Below are 20,118 nucleotides of genomic sequence, written 5' to 3' on the forward strand. Positions count from 1 at the left end.
TCTGTACAGTTGTGGGGATTAAATGACAACGCATATAAAATGCTTAACAGAGTCCCAGGCATGTCGCAACTCAGAAATAGTATTACTGTCAGACGAGGAAACGGAGGCCCAGAGAGGGGACTTTTGCAAGGTGATCTGAAAAGTCGGTGGGTGCTGGGAGCAGACACATGCCAGGGGCTGCCAGCTGGGCACCCGGGTCAGTGGGCCCAGGTAGGAGACAGGCACAGTCGAGCCAGGAAAATATTATGACTTTATTTGCTACACTGACCGCAGGCTGAGTGGGGTGGGTGGCTGCCGTCTCTATGCGGGATGGTCTGGGGAGGGGGACAATAGTTAGCATTTCCCCAGGTGAGGGCAGGGAAGGCTGGGCCCAGCAGATGTGGAACAGGAGTGTGACAACCGCCAACACAGGGCTGCGGGAGTGACGGCGGTGGTGTCTCTGGAGACGGTCCCAGTCGTGGCTCAGAGGCAGGGAGATCCAGTGTCCGGTGTGCCGGGCAGGGCCTGCATTACCTCCCGGGCCCCGGGGGCGGCGGCCACGGCTGGTCGGCCAGCTCCCGCTCTAGCTGCTTGAAACGCTTCTTGGAGGCCCGTTTGGGCCGGAGCCGCTGCAGGCAGGCCGGGAGGCACTGGTCCAGCACGCACTGCAGAGGACAGGGAGGGTGCAGAGGGGCAGCTGTGGCTGAGTCCCACCCCCGGCGCCCCCTCCAACCCCGACCTGGGGCAGGCCCCACCTCCAGCATGAAGGCCCCCACGAAGTTGAAGGCGACCAGGCCCAGCAGTAGCAGCTTGAAGCAGGTGTCGGGGATGTTCCTCAGCGCCAGCGGCCCCTGCAGGAGGCCGGGGACCAGGAGGAGGCCCACCAGGACAGAGCTCAGGAGCGCCAGGGCCACCAGGAAGGGCACTGGGGGTGGAGGAGTCTCTCAGGCCAGGGAGCCCCAGAACACTCCCATACCAGCCCCCCACAGACTCCCCCCCCTCCACCCACACCAGCCCCACACGCGGCAGCACCGTTGGTGTAGAGCGGCCGGCGGAAGGGCGCCCCCTTGGACACGGCTGCGGCCAGGATGAGGTACTGGAAGCTGGACAGAGAGAAGACCACTGTGTTCTCATAGTTGGGCAGGTTGTCTGGTGCGGGCACTGTCCTGTTCAGCGGCACAAACCTGGGGGTACAGGGATTGGGGGTCAGGGAACGAGTATGAGAGGACGGGGTGGGGTGGGATTTGGGGGTGGGCTCCCTACTCACCAGGGCTGGGCCACCGTCAGGAAGTAGCCCCCCAGCTGCACACCGGCCACCAGGACCACCTGCAGCAGTAGGCTGCTCAGCACGGGCACGCTGAGCAGCGCCCCCGGCGGCCGCGCCTGCCCCAGCACCAGCGCCGGCCCTGTGCGGCTCATGAGCACCGCCACGGTGGTGGTGATGACCAGGTCGATGGCCAGGAACTGCAGGTCACCCAGGTTGGTGTTGATCTGCCGGCAGGGGAGGGCGGGCAGAGGGGAAACTGAGACTTGGCCCTAGCCCAGCCCCAGCCCCAGCGTAGCCCCTAGTCTGATAGGGGAGGTACCAGTCCTGTCTGTGAGGGGTCTGATGGGGAAAGTATCCTTGCCCTCCAATCTGATGGGGGGCAGCACCCTCCTGCCCTTGGGGAGCCCCCAGTCTGATGGAAGAGACACTGCACTGCCTTCAGGGAGCCCCTCTCCCAGTCTGAGCTGGCCTTGGGAGGCCACAATCTGCTGGAGCAGGTTCCTCTACCCGCAGGGCACCCACAGCCTGAGGGGGAGGCGTAGGCTCTGCCTTCTGGAGCCCCTAGGTTACTGGGGGCACACAGTTCCCGCCCTCGGGAAACTCCTAGATTTACAGGGACAAGAGCTGCACGGCCCCGCTGCGTCACTTGCTTTCAGTGGGGTGAGAAGCGCATGCTCAGAGCAGGCAGGGAGACGCCCTCTGAGTAGGGTGTGGGAGGCCCAGCCAAGGTCCGGGCCGGGGCGAGTGGGGAAATGGGTGGGTCCGGGGGGAGGGAGGCAGGGGCCTGGGCTCTGTCCCGCTCCTGCTCCACCTCCTTCACCCCTGCCTGGGCTCTGCCTCAGTCTCCCCTGCAGACGGGGAGCTCCTGGAGGACAGTGGCTCCCGTTTCTGAGGACTACTGTGCACCAGGCTCTGTGCTCAGCGTTTTCATCATCTCATTCAAGCCTCGCCTCCCGCAGCTCAGGAGTCGCCCAAGCCACACAGCCAGAAAGGGGCAGAGCAGGATTTGAGGCCACGCCATCTATTCCAGAACCTACAGGCTCCTAACCACTCTGCTGAGTGTCCCTGCCCTGGGCCTGCTCTCGGACAGGGCTCTGTGCAGGGGGCTCTGCCGACACTCACCGTGTAGAGGATCAAGACGGAGATGAACTGGGTCAGGCTGTACAGGGCCATGTACTTGAAGACGCTGAAGGACGTGTCAAGGGAGCAGCGACCCTCCCTGGGTAGCGGGGTAGGGGCATTAGGGGCCCAGGCTGGCTGATGGGCCCTGCCGAGCCCCCACCTGCCAGCCCCCTGCCCGTCTCACCTGATGACCATGGGCACACACTCAATGCTGGCCACGCTCGAGGTGAAGGATGAGACCACAGAGGCCTCGGCCTGGGAGAGCGAGATGCCTACGTCGGCCGCCTTCAGGGCCCCGCAGTCATTGGCGCCATCCCCACACATGCCCACGCAGTACCTGACAGAGAGGCACGGGCAGGCGGGGCCCGGGTTCACACGCTGGCTCTGGACCTGTGAGGTGCCTCCCCATCTGTGAAATGACCCTGCCCACCTCACCGGGCAGAACCCGGGGATGGCTGGCTCCCTGCTGCCCGCTGGGTGCCTGGCACACGTAGCGGGTGAGTAAATTGGTACAATGACTACTTCTAGGAGCCTGCTAGGGTTCTCTTTGAAGGTGATGGCTCTCTAATGCCTGAGGTGGGAGGCAGGGACTTGGGGACCAGCTTGCCCCCCACAGGCCCCTCACCCACACGCACTCACTGAAGCTTCTGCAGCTCGCACACCAGCTCTGTCTTCTGCTCAGGGGCCATGCGGGCAAAGACGGTGCCCTGGACCAGGACCTGGGAGCACAGGGAGACGGGAGGAGCTGAAGCAGCCAGGGGGTGGCGGTGGGAGAGCCAAGAGGAGAGAGCAGAGCAGGGGGGCATGGGGCAATGGCGGGGGGCTTGGGGACAGCCCTACCTTGGGCAGCAGGTTGGGGAAATGCTTCATGAGGACACCAAAGGTGGACCCGCTGAGGGCCAGGTGGCTGGGCCGGGGGTCTGGCTCCACGGTGTAGCTGGCGGCCTGGTCAGGATCCTGGCGGCCCGGGAAGCTCAGCTCAGCTCCCCATGCCCACCCCGGAAAGCTGGGGTCGGGGACATAGGGGTGGGGTCACCGGTGGGGTGTGTGGCTGGAACTCTGGGTCAGCCTCACCTTAGCCCCGTTCTCAGCTGCGGGGGACTCCACTGGCAGGAGCTCAAGGGAGGCAGGCTGGCCTCGCTCAGGGGGGGTGGCGTGGACGATGACCAGACGCTCCTGGGGGCCCACCATGTGGCAGCCCCGGGCCACAGTGACCGCTGTCTGCAGGTTGTCCCCTGGGGGGTGTGGGGCAAGGTCAGGGTCCAGCCGCTATCCGAGGGGGCCGTCCTCGCCCTGACACTTACAGATGGGAAAACTGAGGCCGGACAGAATCCGTCTGCCCTGATCGGCTGAGTGAGCTCAGGCAGATTATCAATGTCTCTGAACCTCGGCTTCCTCGTCTACAAAACTAGGCACTGAAGGTCTTAGGAGAAACTGGGGCCTGGGTTCGAGTTCCACATGAACTACTCAGTGCTCTGAGACTTTGCTGGAAAGCATGTGGGGGGGCAGGGAGGACAAGAAGGACACAAACCTACTGACCTCCGTGTCACCCTGGCTAGAATCTTTCTTTTCTTGCTCCATGAAATTGTTACAACTTTTGAGAGTGACATAATTTCCCCCATTTCTCAAAGGTGGAAACTGGAACTTGGAGAGGTCACCCAGCAGGTGAGTAGCCGGGCTGGAACCCAGGCTGCCCGACACACCCCTGGCTCTCTGTAAGTCACTCTACTCCTGAGCCTCACCTTCCTCATCTGTCAAATGGGGCGACAGATACCACTTAGGAGGGATATCATGAGGATCCGTGAATGTCTGAAAAGGACTTGGCCTGAAGCAGGGGCCCAAAGAGATGCCCCAGGAAGGGACACTGAGCACCCTTCTCTCTGCCCAGGGTGGTGTGCCCAGATTCTGCCCTCCTAATCCAGGCTCTGCGGGTACCTGTCACCATGACGGTGCGGATGCGGGTCCTCCGCAAAGCCTGGATAACTGGTGCCGTCTGTGGCTTTAGCAGGTTCCTCAGGACCAGCAGCCCCAGAAGGCTCAGATCCTGCTCCACGGTGTCCCTGGAGGGTGGGCAGAATGGGGTCAGAGGTCACGAAGTGGCCAGGGCATCTTCTCTGGGCTCTGCCTGCATGAGGGCCTCCCTCTGTCCACGCCTGGGCCTGAGGCTCCGTCCCCGGGGCAGGGCAGGGGGCGGGCCCACCTCGTCAGTTGCTGAGCTGCTCCCAGGCTGGGCGCGATGGCCAGCGGCTTGCTGGCGAGGGCCACGACGCGGTAGCCGGCGGCTGTGTAGCTCTGCAGCATCTGGGCGAAGTCGGTGGGCACTGTCAGGGAGAAGCACGTGTCGCTGGGATAAGGTGGGGGCAGGGACAGAGGCTGGGTGCCCACCCCAGTCTGTGCCAGTGCCAACCAGCAGACTCTGGGGCCCGCCCCTCACCTGTCTCGGGGTTGCAGAGGCCTGCCACCAGCTCCGGGGAGCCTTTGACGTAGGCCTCGGGCTGAGCAGCCCCCGGCCACGCCACTACCACGTTCATGCGCTGCAGGGCTGACGAGAAGGGGAAGCGGCCGAGGATGCTGACTGGCACCAGGGGCTCCTCCTGCAGGGTCGAGGGGGAGCTGAGGGGCTGGCCTGTGAAGCCCACCCCTCCCACCCCACACCCCCAGGCACACCCTCAGCTCACTGTGCCCTGCAGCTGGGGCTCCCGAAGCGGGGGTCTCATCACCGCCAAGACCTGGGTCCCAAACGCCGAGTCTGCAGCCGGACCCTCCTCCAGGACCTGGGAGGCAGGCAGAGAAGGTTAGCATCCGAGGGGCTGGGTGCTGGCTTGGCCTGGGGCAGCCAATCTTTAGCCCATGGAGAGAGGCAGCGGGAGAAACTCAAGTGAGACTCATGGAAGACTTCCCTCCTAGGGGACTGGATCGAACAGAAGTCCAGAACGTGGGCTTTGGAGTCAGGTGGACCCACGTTCCAACTCTGGCTTTGCCACTTACAAGCTGCTGATGAACTTGGGCGAGTTATCCCCAATCTCCCGCAGCCTCAGTTTCCTCCCTGTGAAGCAGGTTTTAAGCTTCCTTCCTGGGCTACGGGGAGAATATGGGACAAGGGACACGCAGCAGAGTGCTGGCACACAGTAGGTGCTTAGCATGTGGCCTTGGCCATTATTATGACTGATGGTGGGCATGACAGAGACCACCCTGGACATCCAAGGATGAAGATCAGGTGGGCTTAGTTAGGGCCCTGCTGCCCAGAAGCAGGGGGCTGGCCTGCTCGGCCTCCTCACCCAGCCAGTAGATTCCACCATCTTGAGGTCCATGGGGTCGCCCACTGGGGTGTCCTGGAGCCAGCTGAGGGCGTGGCAGGTGGCCAGCGCTCGCAGCAGGGGCCCCATGGGCAGGCGGCGGGGGTCTGGGACCAGGGGCAGGAACGCCTGCCCCTTCAGGGGCACCACCCCCATCACATCCAAGCCGTCTTCCGTGAGGGTGCCCGTCTGCGGGGGGAAGGGGGCGGGCCAGTGAGGAGCCCTGGATGCGCCGTGCCCTGCTGAGCTGGGCGCCCACACCCCAGGCCAGGCAGGTCACCTGGGAACCCCAGGAGCTAGAGCTGCAGCAAGAAGAGGTCCTCTCTCGCCTCCGGACCCTTGCACGTGCGGGTCCGTCTGCCGGGGTCGCCCTCCCCAGCCCCCACTGTTCCTCTGTCTGGCACCATTTCCTCCAGGAAGTCTTCTTCCTTAACCCTACAGCTGAGTCAGGTGGCCCTTGCTTTGGGCTCCCACCCACGGCCGCTTTGCTTCCCCTCCATTTGTTCACTCCAGCACCAGGAAGACGGCCAGGCCACGAACAGGGCTCAGTGTAATTACTGAATGAATAAGTGAACGAGTGAATGAAGGCCTGCGTCTCCTACACTGTATCCCCACTGCTCCGTTATACGTCTGGCCCCTTCGCTAGCCTGGAGCTCTGTGAATCTGACCACGTCCCACCCTTTCAGTTTAAAAACTCTCCGTGGCCCCCCTGCTCTCAGAGTAACGTCCACACTCCTCAGCAGAGCCCGCCAGCCTCTGCGGGATCAGGGCCTGGCCTGGCTCGTCTTGCTCCCCCTCCCCACTGCTCCCCAGGCCCCAGGCACATGGTCTATTCCTCCAAGGAGCCACGAGCCACACTGCTTGTTCCCCTCCACCCCGCCAGCCCTGCCTACGTCTTGGGTGTGTGGCCCGCCCCACACTGAGGTCACCAAGGGACCTGCTCAGAGGAGCCTTTCAAGACTGTCCTCTAAGGGAGGACCCCCACGTACCACCCATCACGTACTCCACTTGCTTCCTTCCTAAAACCCATCACCACCTGTGGCTCTCTGTGCTCCCCGGTTCACTCATTCTGGTGGCGGGGACATCTCTGTGTGGGTCACTGCTGTGTTGAGAGCAGCACTGGGTGCACAGAAGGCCCTCAGTGGTTCTCAAACAAATGAATCAATGATTTCAGACACTTCCTCTCCCAGACCATGAGCTTGACATGGGTGGGAACGGGGGGCGGGTTCCTCTGAGTGTTTCCACCCCAGGACAGGACGTGGCGCCCAGCAGGGCCTCGGTCAACGTTGCTGAATGAAGAATGCAGGTGTGGAGGCACAGCCACGGTGCCCATGTCCCCCACCCCGCGCCAGCCCCACCCTGCGGCCCCCACCTTGTCGAAACACACGAGCCGGAGCTTGCCGCCCAGGTTGATGCGCAGCGGGTGGATGCAGAAGATGCCCTGGCTCCGCAGCCGGCTCTGGGCGTAGAGCGTGCACACGGTCATGGCAGCCGGCAACGCGGGCGGCACCACCACTGTCACCAGGTCCAGAGCCCGGATCACAATCTCGTGCAGAGGCACCTGGGAGGAGGCACCGTGAATGCCAAGGCCAGGCTGGCTGTGCCCTGGGCCCCCACTAGTAGCCCCCTCCTGGCCCCCAAGGCTTACCTGGTTGCGGTGGAGGACAAAGATGCTGTAGATGGTGCCGAGGAGAGCTGGGGAGACAGCAAGGGACTCAGCGGGATTTGGGATGGGGCCTCGGGAGCCACTGGCCAAGTGGGGTGCGGGGGGGACACTCACCCAGGACAGAGAGGGCAGCCACAAACTTCAAGCTGTGTTTGTAGAACTTGAAGTTGATGGGCCGGGGATGTAGGATGGAGCTCACCAGGCCCCCCTTAGCCGTGCAGAACCCTGGGAGGAGACGGGGAAACTGAGGCAGCGGAAGCTGAGAGTCAGAATGGTCACTCCAACCCCTACCCCACCCCACCTGCATCTCTGGGGTTGTAAGACGTCACGCTCCCGGGGTTAGCAATTGCCCAGTGTGGGGTCACGCATCATGGCCTCTAGGCCTCGCCTAGCCCTCGTAGGATATAAAAACTGAATTAGTGGATAGCATCTACAATTGGGGGTTTCACTTAAAATCCAGATATGTGGCTTTTGCTGAAAAAGTCACATCTGGTGACACTGGGTCCCATTCCCACATGGCAAGAACCTGCTGGAATTGTGCAGCACTGCTCCCTTCCTAAGGGGTGGGCTCTTTCCTGCTTGCCACGTCCCTGCCCACTCCAGCCAACCCCAAGCTGGGGGGGACTTGCCCACAGTCCCACGGCAGGGCAGCCAGAAATGGGTCCTGCCCTGCCCCGTGTCACCTCTCCTCCAGGTGCTGGGCCCAGCGTCCCTCCCTGACTCCCACCTGTCCGCATCACCACTGCCAGGACCTGAGGTCCTCCAACAGCCCGGGCCTGCAAGACGAGGGTCCCACAGAAGAGCGTGTGCCGCCGGTGGGTCTCTGGGCAGTAGGGCACCGGCCCCTCCGGCAGGGCCGTCTTCAGCACTGGAACGCTCTCCCCTGGGAGGGATGCGGTGTGAGGCCCACGAGGGCCTCCAGGCCACTGCCTCCCACCAACAGAACCAAGAGTTATGCCCAAAACTGTTTCACAAGGTCTCATGTAATTCTCGTAACGTGTGAAGGGCTCACTAACCCCATTTTACAGAGAGGGACACTGAGGCTCAGAGAGAGCAAAAGACATGAAGACACAGTGCAACAAGCCTGGAGGGACCTGTGTTAGCCAGTTACCAGGAACCATCTCTCGAGGGAGCCAGGGTGTGTGTGCGCACGCATGCACATAGTGGGGGGCTTGGGGGCAGACTTTCTCCTTCTGCTGGAATTATCTTATAACAAGCTGTATTACTTTTATAATTCAAACCAATGAAGGTATTGACAGGAAGGGCGTGACCTCCGTACAGCCCCGAGCAGGCCACCTGGCAGAGGAGCGATCCCTTCCCGAGGGTCTGAGGAGTGGAGGATCAGCACGTGCTGAAGCCAGGATTGTTACCTGAGCAAGAGGGAAAGAAAACCCACACTGAAAGTTCTGGTGAGAGGCAGAGGGCTGGGTGGTGGGAGGGAAGCACGGAGGTGGCGGGCTGGGGCTGACCTGTCAGAGAGCTCTCGTTGACCATGCACTCCCCAGCCACCAGGGCGGCGTCGCAGGGCACCAGCCCGCCCTCCCGGGGCAGCACCAGGCAGTCTCCGGGCACCAGCTCGCTGGAGTCCACCCATTCCTCCTCTGCGGGCAAGCGGGAGCCTCAGCACGGCCCGGGACCCCCGCCCCCTCCCCCAGCCCCGCCCTTCCCGGCTCTCACCTCCCCAGGGCCGGCACACGCACACCCGCACGGACAGCTTGACCATGTCCCTCAGAGTCTGGCTTTGCTGTGGGCAGGGGGACAAGCGGGGAGTGGGTGGGTGGAGGCCCCCTGGGGGACCCGCCTCCCCGCCCCATCCAGCTCACACCACCCACCTTTCTGGTCTTGTAGAGCGACAGGCAGATGGAGACGGTGGAGATGAGGAGGATGCACAGGGCATACCAGTAGTAGTGGTCGGCCAGCCACAGCCCGATGCTGAAGGCCTGGAACCCATAGTAGGGGTTCAGTGCCTGGGGAGGGGTGGGGAGGCAGCGTCAGGGCCCACGTCCTGGGGGCAACCCAGCCACAGGCCGGGCCTCCTGTGCCCATGCGAGCAGAGGGCCTGGCAGCTGCCAAAGGACTAAAGCCAGGCCTCTCTCCTGGTCATCCCATCCAGATGTCCCTCAAGCCCCCAGGCTCTTGGCTCTAAAGAGGACACAGATGTTCACATCAGGCCCCTGCTAAGCACTTCATCTAAGTGTCATACAATGGTGATGGCAATTCCACAAGGTGGATGCTACCGTCAGCTCCATTTTACAGATGAGGAAACTGAGGTGCAGAAGGGTTAAGTCATTTGCCTAAAACCACGTAGCTCCCAAGTGCCTGACGGGTTTACATCAGGCCAGACTCCAAGGCGTCTCCCTTCATGGGCGTCTGCCCCCGCTCAGACGGCAGGGGTGTTGACAGTGCACTCTAGATGTGTCTGGGTCACTTGCTTCCCTTTGTCCCTGTGTGACCTTAGCCATGCCACATCCCGCCTCTGAAGCTTGGGTTCCTCATTTTTGAACAGTGTCCCCACTCCTAGTCCCTGCTCACAGGGCTGCTGGGAGAATGAAAGTGGGTAATGCACAGAAAGGCCCCAGCCTCTGGAGCTTGGCTCTCGGCACATGGTAGGAGCCCAGGCTGCGTGGGTTTGCCTCTCGGCCTCCAATCCCCAGCCCCAGCCTGGACCAGAACCTCCTACTCCTCACCCTGAGCTGACTGGGGCTGGGTCTGAGACGATTCCCCACTATGGAGAAGGGGACAGCTGGTCTAGTCTGCCACTGTAAAATGGCCCAGAGAGGGCAAGCCCCTGGCCAAAGTCACACAGCCCGCCTAGGCCAGAGCTGGGGCAAGGCCCAGGGACAGCTCTACCTCATCCACCAGCAACTGGGGATAGGACTTGACCGGTACACTGATCACGTTGGGACCGTAGATGGTCTTCCTGTAAGAGGAGAAGTGACAGGGCCATCAGATGGAGGGGCTGTGGCAGCTGGACCCTCCGGGGTGAGAGAGCTCCCCATTTTACAGGTGGGGAAACACAGGCCTAGAGAAGGCAAGTGACTGAAAGAAGGCCACCCCCCGGGGGGGGGACAAGAGAGGGGTCCCCAGCTCTCAGGGCTTCTCTGGCCCAGGGCAGCACACACCTCACGGTCTGGTCGTGGAGGCCGAGGCCGGAGCGGGAGCCGTGGATGTCGTCACAGGTGCGGCCATGGTCCAGCAGGCTGGGGAGGGCGGGGGTACTTGTGTGGGTGACGAGGCCTGAGCTCTGCCTCCCCCACCCCTTCCGACCACCTCTGCTACTGAGCTCCCAGGAGAAAGCAGGACCCTCACTAACTCTGGGCTTAACTTTCTCCTTCTGTTCCTCTGACTGGACTCCAAACCATCTCACAGAACCATGAGAGGGGATGATAACATTTCATAGTGACAATAACAGCAAGTATCTAGTGACAACACCGTTGTTTACAATGGTGATGCCTTAGGGAAGTCACTTAACCTCTCTGCCCCAGTTTTCTCATCTGCAGAATGGGGATGTGACAGCCCCTGCCTCGTAGGGCTCGGTGGACTGAATGAGACAAGCCCAGCAAAGCCAATGGACAGAGCCCGGCACTTACTGAGCCACAGACACGTCAGCGAGTTTTTGCTCTTCTTCTTACGTAGCCGAGGCTGTGGGTGCCATCCCCACCTCCCCTGGGCACTCACCTCTGCATGATGCAGAGGCTGCCTGCCAACACCTGTCTTTACCTGAGGGCTTCTCCTGGCTGTGTGAGCGCCTCTGCCTGCGAGCCGGGAAGGCCAGAAGCGAGGAAGAGTTCGTGTCCCCGGGAGCAGCCGGCAACCAATAATGGCAGGGAGGTGATGGATAGGTACCCCGGCTTCCTCACTCTATGGGTGAGGGCACCCCGAGGTGCATGCTCTGCACTGGCTCAAAGAGATCCCCAAAGGGACTGAGCTCCAGGGGTCCTGACAGCCCCCCACTGGCTGCTGTCTGCTCCCTGCCTCACTTTCCCAGTGTTTCCTGGGATCACCTTCCACACAAACTGCACTCGAGTCCCTGTCCCGGGGTCTGCTTCTTGGGGCTCAAACTAAGATGCGTCGTGAGCTCACATTTATCAAGCATTTAGCAGGCGGCAGAGCAGGGACAAGACCCCAGACAGGTGGGCCAAGTCCAGAGCCTATGGTCTGAATCACAGCGGCATTACCGCCTCGGCCAGAGGCTGTGCCAAGCCTGACAGGAACCGTACGCACTGCACCCTCAAAGTAACCCTAGAGGCGGGATCTCTTCACGCCCTGTTCACAGACAGAGACCCCGAGGCCTGGAGAGGCTCAGCGACCTGCCCACGGTTGCAGGGGGCCGAGGCCCAGGCTGAGAGGGGAGCCCAGGCCGGGCCACCTCCTCTGCGCCCCCCGGCACCACACCAGCCCCGCCCCCTACCTGACTTGGCAGAAGGCCTGCTGGGTCTCGATCCAGACGTAGCGCCGGCCCTGGAAGAGGTAATAGCGCAGCATCCGCCGCTGGGGGAGAGGAGAGGCCGGGCTGAGGCAGCCCCAGCAGCGGGCCTGGGGGCTGGGGGCGGGGAGAAGAGTCGCAGGGCAGAGGCGGGAGAGGCTTGGAGGTGTAAAGGTGGTCACCCAGCATCTCGGACAGATGTTTGGGACAACAGAACCAGAGGTGCCTGGAGAACACGCCCCCCCCCCCCCCGACCCACTGCACAGGGTGTGAAACTGAGGCCCAGAGAGGGGCAAGGACTTGTCCAGAACCCAGCCGTCCACTCACTGCCTCTTCGTTCCCATGGAGCTGGGCGGTGTCCTTCCATGCACCCTCTGGGACTGCCCCCACAGCCACCTGGCTCCTGCCGTCCTCCGCTCGGGCCTGTGGGGGCAGCTCCAGGCTGGGGGGGGGCGTGGGGGTTACTGCCGAGCTCCGGGAGCTGCCCCAGCACCGGCCCCTGCCCGCAGAGCCACCTTGCCTCCCTGGGCTGGGAGGCACCGGGATCAGAGCCTTTGTGGGAGGGGCCTGGGGAGCAGGGGCTTCTGGGAAGCGGCCACGGGGCTGCCTCACCTGCCCTCGCTGATGGCCTCAGTCTGCACCTGGACCGTGTAGAGCTGCCACGAGCTATCCTGGAACACGGAGGTGTGGGCTCAGTCCTGGAAGAGCCCCTCCGCCCCCAGGCCCCTCCCCACAGCCAGGTGGCCCCGCTGGAGGAGGCAGGGATCAAGGATATAAGCGACTGCCCTCAGGAACCACCCAAGCTGCCCCTTCCACCCACTGCTCAGAGGGGAAAGCTGAGGTCCCGAGAGGAGAACCACCTGCATAAGGGCAGAGGCCGGGCCGGGCTGAGGGCCCAGGCATCCTCCGCCCCGCACCCTGACCCAGCCCACGCCTCTCCGGCTCCAGGCTGCCCTCGCTGGCCCCACTCTCACCTCTTTGTCTCTTATTTCGATGACGAGTGTTTCGGCGCGGGCCAGGTTGCAGGGCTGGAGCCGCAGCCGCACCCCCCACACCGGCTTCCAGCGGAACAGCAGCAGCGGGAGCCCGGCCATCATCCAGACCACGACGTAATAGCCGATGACCCTCCATGGACTGCCACAGTAGCCGCTGAGCCTCTGCGGACACAGGCGAGCCAGGCGAGGTGGGCGCCGGGCGGGGCAGGAGGCCAAGCGTCTGGGCCCCCGGGGCTTAGTCCCACCTCGAGCGTCCCCTTCCCCTCCCCACCTACCACGGATGAAACTGAGGAGCTGAGGGGATCTATAGATGTCTCTATCGTCAGGGTCCCATAACCGGCCGGCGTGGTGCCCACGAGAGGGCTGCTGTCTGGGGACACAAGAAGAAAGAAAGGTCATTTGCGGGGCTCCTCTTCTTTAATCGCAATAAGCATCGTCATTTTATAAGCTGGTCTGATAAATCCAATAACTCAAGTCCTCATGGGTCTGTGACCCGGCTGTCCTGTTGGTTCTCACTCACACGGCCTTGTTTCCTTGTGCATCTGGTGATTTCTGACTGGGTGTGGGCCGAGAATTGGGGGACGGGCCTGGTGAGCACCCTAAGCTTCTAGAGCACCCGCACATCCAGCTGTCAGCTTCCTGTGTCCCACTTTTCCATCCGGGCCCCCCCTGAGGGCAGGGATCTCCGCTGCTTACCCTGGTTCAGCCCCCGCGCCCAGCACAGGCCTGGCTGGACTGATAGAGTGTCAGGCCTGCCCTGAGGGCAGCCAGGAAAGGGGCAGCTCCCCTCCAAAGGTGAAATGTCGGGGAACACAGCCACTGGGGGAGGGCCGGAGGCGAGGGGTGAGCTGAGCACACCCCCAGGCCTGAGGAGAGAAGCTAGTGTCAGGGCCCAGCTGAACAGTTCACAGCGTTCCTTATTTAACCCTCTGTGAGGAAGGGCCTGTTATCACCCACATTTTACAGATAGGTAAACTGAGGCTCAGGGACTAGCACCAGGCGGCTCCATTGCAGAAACTCTTCATTCTCTTGCCTCCCCTACGACAGAGCTGTGGTCCTAGCAGGGCAGGCAGATAGTGGGTGTTCTGGGGCCCTCGAGGGTTGGGGCTCACTGCTCCAGGTCCTGGACCTCTTGGAGCAGCTGTTAAACATGAAGATGCCCGGGCCCCTCCCCAGACCTGCTGGAGCCGTGGTGGCAGGGCTGGGCATCTGCATGTTTCACAAGAGCCTCTGGAAAACTCCACTAAGGGGGATGGGCAAGCCGGGCATGTGGGAGCAGGCTGTTGATGTTCTGGGCTCCCTCCCCTCCTGCTCCCCAACCAAAACCCTGCAGAGGCCTGATCTAAGTTTCCACCCAACAAGCCCAGGGTGTCCCAGGCAGCTGCCACTGTCACAACATCTCCAGCCCCTCGGCTGCTCCATCCCCAAACACGTGGGCTTTTAGAGCGCCCCCAAGCCCAACAACAACCAGAATAGTCAACATTTCCCGAGGGCCCACTGTGTGCGGCTCTGCCCCGGCCCTTTTGTATGGCTAACACAGTAACTCTGCCACGTAAGCACAATTCTTATCCCCTTTTTGTAGAAGAAAATGAGGCTCAGAGAGGTTAAGTAACTTGCCCAAGATCACAGAGCAAGTACACGGTCATGTCAGGATGCAGGGCGAGGCAGACTGACTCCAGGGTAGATTTTAATCCCTCTGCTATACCACCTGGGAGCACCCGAGGACTGGGGGCCCCGTGTCCCCATCAGACCAGAGTCTGTTCTCTCCTATCCCAGCCCCCATATCTCCTCCCATAATGGTGGTGACAATTACTATGGTAATGACCACAATAGGGGCAGCCCATGTCCATTAAGCACTTCCCAGGTGAGAGCCGCTGGAAGCCCCTACACGAGTTAGCTCGTTTAACCCTCTAGCAACATGAGGAAGGGACTCTTATGAGGGAACTGAGGACCAGAGGCACAAAGACTCCCCAGCAAATGGTGGGGCCAGGACGCTGGAGCCCAGACCCTGTGCTTTTGGGACCATGTGGGCACTTTCAGAGAAGAGGGCACGTGCCCTGCACCTCCTGAGGCCTCTCTCGGCATGGTGACTCAAAAACCAAATCAACCCAAGCCCCACCCACAGCCAATCCCACCTGGCCACGCAGTTGACTCAGAAAACAAACCGAAGAGCCACCAGCTCCAGGACAAGCCCCAGGTAGAGTTTCAAGGCCAGAGGGGCAGCAGGCCAGGCCGGCCTTCTTCCCTGGGGCTCAGGAGACCCCAGCTCGGGTCCCTGGGGGTGGACAAGAAACAGCTGAGGCCCCTCTGCATTCCCGTGTAGCCTGGGGGGGACTCGCTCTGGCTCCTGGCCTAGGGGGCAGAGGAGCAGGCATTCAGGACAACTGACAGAGTCTGGCAACACTGGCTTCTCAGGACCTGGGCCACCTACAGGCCACAGCCCTGTTCTTGTCCCTCTTCAAAAGGCCGCAGTCCCAGTTGCTACTGGAGTCCCAGCTGTCTTTTGTGCCAGAGCCCCTCACCCGCCCCGGAGACCCGCTCCCTGAGTCAGGCAGGGTGGCTAGTTTCTCCCACCTTGGGGCTGTTCTCGGGATGATTCAGAGGTGTAAGGGGAAAGAGCGCCTCAGGTTATGGGGCTGACACAGGCCAGGCACCGTTCAGGGGCTCTACATCCGTTAATGCACTGATTCTTCAACACAACCCTATGAAGCGGTACTACTTTTATCCCTATTTTACAGACTAGGAAACTGAGGCCCAGAGCAGTGAAGGAAGTTGCCCAAAGGCCATAGAGCCAGCAAGTGGTGGGATCTGGACCCAGGCAGTCTGTTTCCAGGGTCCACACGGGTAATGGCGGCCCCACCACCATCATCACCGTCATCTTCGTCTCCATCAGTAATTCTGCCCCTGGCTCTCTTACAAGCAAGCTGTGTTTTGTAAGGCAGGTGCCTTAGCCTCTCTTGGCTTCCATTTCCCATCTCTAGGATCATAACCCCGAAGCAGCTGGCACACAGGGTGTTTGAATTTCCTGAAGCATGGGCGGGGGCCAGCTTCACAGCCAAGGAGGTGTGGCTCTGCTCTGACCCATTTCTCAGGCTCCCCTCTCCTTTCCCATCGCCCTGTCTGAAAACCCACAGCTGTGTCACTGCTCCCTGTGTGCACTCAACAGCTTCTCCCTGTGCCTTAAAACCCTTAGGCCAACAGCTGGGCTGGGGATGGGAAAGAAGCCCGCAGCATGCTGGGCCGACCCCCACCAGCTCACTTTGCTGGTGCATTTCATCCTGCAATTTATCCATTTTACAAATGAGAAAACTGAGCCTCAAAAAGGTTGTTTGGGGGCCAGCCTGGTGGCGTGGTGGTTAAGTTTGCGCTCTCCACTTCAGTGGCCCAGGGTTTGCCGGTTTGGATCCTGGGCGCGGACCTACTCACCGATCATCAAGCCATGCTGAGGCGGCGTCCTACATAGAAGAACTAGAAGGACCTACAACTAGGATATACAACTGTGTACTGGGGCTTTGGAGAGACAAAAAAAAAAAAGAGGAAGATTGGCAGCAGATGTTAGGTCAGGGCTAATCTTCCTAAAAAAAAAAGAGGTGTTTGCTGACCGACTTGTCTCTCCAAGTCCTCTCTGCCCACCTCACCTACATCCACTGACACGCATCACGACATCAGGCTTGCGTGGTGTCATCGCCCATCCTGCTCACAGTGCCTGGCACGTGGCTGGGGCTCAGGAACCTTTTATTGAATGAATGAATGAATGAATGCCTGCACATCTCGCTGACATAAGAGAGCATGGAAGTGACAGTGCTAGGAGTCATGGTGTACATCTCCTGCCTCTGGGTTGGTCAGCTGGGAGGTGCAGAGGTGCGAGCCTCTTCTTGCAGGGCCCTGCCAGAGAGCATCTTGTGCCACCCTCGCTTGCTCGCTTCCCCCAGGGTCTAAACACTGTTCCCTCTAGGAAGTTCTTCCTTGTGCCTTTCCCACACCTGTCATTTCACAGGGACGCTCTCCCAGTCAACCTTGGGAAGAAGGCAGGGAGAGGAGCTGGAGGAGGAAGTCACAGCTGCAGAAAAGTCTAGTCTCCTGGCAGGTCAAGCCCAGGGCCCTCTCTCCCACAGGACACCTATCAAAACATTCCAATGTGGGGCCGGCCCTGTGGCTTAGTGGTTAAGTGCGCGCGCTCCACTACTGGTGGCCCGGGTTCGGATCCCAGGCGTGCACCGATGCACCGCTTCTCTGGCCATGCTGAGGCCGCGTCCCACATACAGCAACTAGAAGGATGTGCAGCTATGACATACAACTATCTACTAGGGCTTTGGGGGAAAAAAAAAGAGGAGGATTGGCAATAGATGTTAGCTCAGAGCCGGTCTTCCTCAGCAAAAAGAGGAGGATTGGCATGGATGTTAGCTCAGGGCTGATCTTCCTCTCACACACACACACACACACACACACACACAAAACATTCCGATATGCTTGTTTATCTATAGTCACATCTCAGCCTCCCCAGGGATGGCACAGGAAGGACAGGGTGGTGTCTCTTCTCTTTCGGTACCACCAGCTCAGGCCAGCCCAGCGCAGGCACACGCAGGCTGTGTTGGGGGAGAGTACGTTCACAACGATTGTATTCCTCTTCTGAATAGAAGCAACTGATCTTCACATAGAACCCTCTGAGGTAGGGACTACTGTTATCCCCATTTTACAGTTGGGGAAACTGAGGAACAAAGCTCTGAAGTGCCTCGCCCAGGGTCATACAGCTTGAAAGAGGAGAAGCTGGAAACGAGTGGTCTGGATGAACACATTCCTCTTAGTTTATCCTCACAGCCACCCCATGAAATGTATGCATCAGGATCCCCATTTAAAATGAAGCGCAATGGGCTGGCCCTGTGGCTTAGCGGTTAAGTGCGCACGCTCCGCTGCTGGCGGCCTGGGTTCGGAACCCCCGGCGCGCATCGATGCGCCGCTTCTCCGGCCATGCTGAGGCCGTGTCCCACATACAGCAACTAGAGGGATGTGCAGCTATGACATACAACTATCTACTGGGGCTTTGGGGGGAAAAAATAAATAAATAAAATCTTTAAAATTAAATAAATAAAATGAGGCGCAAACAGGTTAACACGTCCAAAGTCACAAGGCTGTTAGTGGCCCAGACTAGACCTGAACCCAGCCTGACTCCACGGCACTGCAGAGCAGAGGCGCTGGAGTCAAAGGCATCTGGGAACCTCTTGTTTCCTGCGGAAGCCCCCGGCTTCCTGCTGGTGACCTGGCAGCAGCCCAAAGCAGCAATGCTGCCTCCTCCTTCTCGGTGGTTCCCTGTGGCCAGGGGCTCCTCCCCTCTGCCAGGCCAGCGGGTGAGGGAAAATCTGCCAGTAGCACCCCGATCTCTGAATCCAGAGTCTGGGGCCATCTTTCCTCAGCCTTTCCCCTCCCTCACCCTGGGTGCACTCCAGACTTTGGAGGGTGGGGAGTGAGGGGGCAGCTGGGGAAGGAGAGACCTGAACTGAGGGGTCTGCAGCTGAGACAGGATGCTCAAGCCTTGGTGGGCCCTTTGCTGAGGTCTGGGGTCTGAGTGACCAGCACGGAGATGAGATCCTTCTGGAGAGGAGAGGTCTATTCGCCCCACTGGCACAGGCAGGATTTAGATTAGACTCTAGGAAGGATGGGACGCCCAGCCTGGGGTGGGTAACCTAGAGGGCGTGGTCCTTGGACCTGGGTGCTGACAGGCTTCCTCTGGGGACCTGAGGCACGGGATTGGGAGTGGCGTTTTGTGCCCCAGAACACTCTGACCCAGGGACTCAGGAGCCCTGGCTTCTCCAACCCCATTCATTCATTCAGCCAAGAGGATACTGCCCAGAGGCCGCGGATGCAGTGGCCTCCGCGCCTCTTCCCCGACCTGGACATCCGTCACTGCGCAAGGGAGTCCAGCGGGAGCGGGTCATCTCCCCCGCGCCCCGCCACCGCGGGCCCCCAATTACCCCCTTGCACAAGAGCCGGGTGCTTCCTCTCCCAGGGCTGTAGGAAGGCGCGGTGGGGATGCCTTTGCGCGGCGCCATCCCCGGGCTCCGGGCCTCTCTGGGAAGGGCCAGGGGCCGACTGCCCGTGACGGGGGAGGGGACGGGCGCGAGGATCCCCCCGAGGGCCGCTCCTCTGGCCTGCGGCCCCGCGGTGGGGGTGTCGTCCCCCGGCAGGTGCGACGACGGGCAGCCCGGGGCGCGCACTCACCTGCGCTCATGCCGGCTCCTCGCGCTCATCGCCGGCCCCGGCGCTGCGGCCCGTGGCCGGGGCCCGGGCGTCGCGATGCCCCGCGGCGGGGGCGCGAGGCGGGAGACGCGGGCGCGGGGCGGGGGGCCGGGGGCGCGGCGGGCCGGCCGGGGGCACCTGCAGGACCCAACAGCTGGCGCGCCTGGGAAGGTGCCGCAGTCGGGCTCTGCGCGCCGCCAAGCCCCGCCCAGCCCACTGCGGCCCCACGTCCGCCCGCCGCGCGCGCGGGCTGCCGGGACTTGTAGTCCGAGCCGCCTCCGCCGCACGCGCAGGGGCGGGGCGCTCGGAGACCGCGCAGCCGTCAGACGGACACACGCGCGCTCACACAGAGGGGGACGCTCAGGGAATCCAACAGGACAGCCCTCAGACATGGACACACAGACACCCACGCAGAGACAGTAACGCTCAGACACACAAACACAAGTACACAGCACCCCTGCCACCCCACAGATACACATACAGAGGTGTGACACTTAGAGATACAGAGACCAGACTCCTAAGACACAGACACAACACAGATTCACATACACACGCAGATTCACACACAGGGGTGCCACTTAAAGACAACACGCACACGCAGTGGTGTGACACTCAGAAACGTAGATATAACAACCCCCCACCACAGGCTCCACGCATGAAGTCAGCCCCAGTGGCATACCATGGTGGTTAAGGACTATGCATGCTGGTTCGAGCTGGCCTCCGTCTCTTCCAGGCTATGAGACCTTGGGCGAGTCACTTAACCTCTCTGGTCCTCATTTCCTAACCTATAGGATGGCGATGATGTTAGCTTCATAGAGTTGTTTCAAGGCTCATGTGACAAAAAGCATGTAAAAGCACTTGGGACAGTGCCTGGCCCCGCTGGATAAATGCCCAAGAAGGAAGACACCCCTGCCCAGAGACTCACATGGTCAGATATGCCCCACAGATTTATGTGTGGACACAGGGAGACTCTGCAGTGATGCACAGGAGGCCTCTAAAATGCCAGAGAAATAGTGGTGGCATAACCCAGACCCCAGAAGCCTCACAGCAGGCTGCAGACACAGCTGCACAGGTGGGATGCACGGAGACCCCTGAAAGGCACCCGAGACCTCATACTTGTATGCAGCACGTAT

The 20,118-nt window shown here is 61.1% G+C and overlaps 1 protein-coding gene across 4 annotated transcripts; it reads right to left on the reverse strand.

Annotated features, from left to right (window-relative positions):
- Positions 1–339: 339 nt before the first annotated feature.
- On the reverse strand, positions 340–19,135 carry ATP13A2 (ATPase cation transporting 13A2). 4 transcript variants are annotated; one of them, XM_058553004.1, is made up of 29 exons: positions 18,968–19,134; positions 13,027–13,121; positions 12,731–12,913; positions 12,369–12,427; positions 12,084–12,198; positions 11,742–11,821; positions 10,453–10,530; positions 10,181–10,250; positions 9,163–9,270; positions 9,008–9,074; positions 8,800–8,931; positions 8,058–8,213; positions 7,445–7,555; positions 7,313–7,359; positions 7,037–7,225; positions 5,647–5,853; positions 5,047–5,142; positions 4,803–4,962; positions 4,569–4,689; positions 4,304–4,428; positions 3,443–3,603; positions 3,209–3,325; positions 3,008–3,087; positions 2,553–2,705; positions 2,369–2,465; positions 1,247–1,470; positions 1,012–1,163; positions 735–904; positions 340–644 (listed from the first exon to the last, which is right to left on the reverse strand). In XM_058553004.1, the coding sequence occupies exons 1-29, from the start codon at positions 18,975–18,977 to the stop codon at positions 510–512; spliced, it is 3,498 nt and encodes a 1,165-aa protein (XP_058408987.1). In that variant the 5' UTR covers positions 18,978–19,134; the 3' UTR covers positions 340–509. The 4 variants fall into 4 exon arrangements, with proteins under 4 accessions (XP_058408987.1, XP_058408985.1, XP_058408988.1 ...); XM_058553002.1 differs by having other exon boundaries at positions 9,163–9,297; XM_058553005.1 differs by lacking the exon at positions 8,058–8,213 and having other exon boundaries at positions 9,163–9,297; positions 18,968–19,135.
- Positions 19,136–20,118: the final 983 nt, after the last annotated feature.

The sequence above is a fragment of the Diceros bicornis genome, chromosome 13 (genome assembly GCF_020826845.1).
Source record: "Diceros bicornis minor isolate mBicDic1 chromosome 13, mDicBic1.mat.cur, whole genome shotgun sequence".
Lineage (NCBI taxonomy): Eukaryota > Metazoa > Chordata > Mammalia > Perissodactyla > Rhinocerotidae > Diceros > Diceros bicornis.

Excerpts from the sequence above, each read along its gene's own strand:
- ATP13A2 (XM_058553002.1), bottom strand. Across the intron at positions 1,471-2,368 it reads CCGTCTTGATCCTCTACACG|ATCAACACCAACCTGGGTGA; the intron begins GTGAGTGTCGGC and ends CCCTGCCGGCAG. Across the intron at positions 905-1,011 it reads CCGGCCGCTCTACACCAACG|TGCCCTTCCTGGTGGCCCTG; the intron begins GTGCTGCCGCGT and ends CTCCACCCCCAG.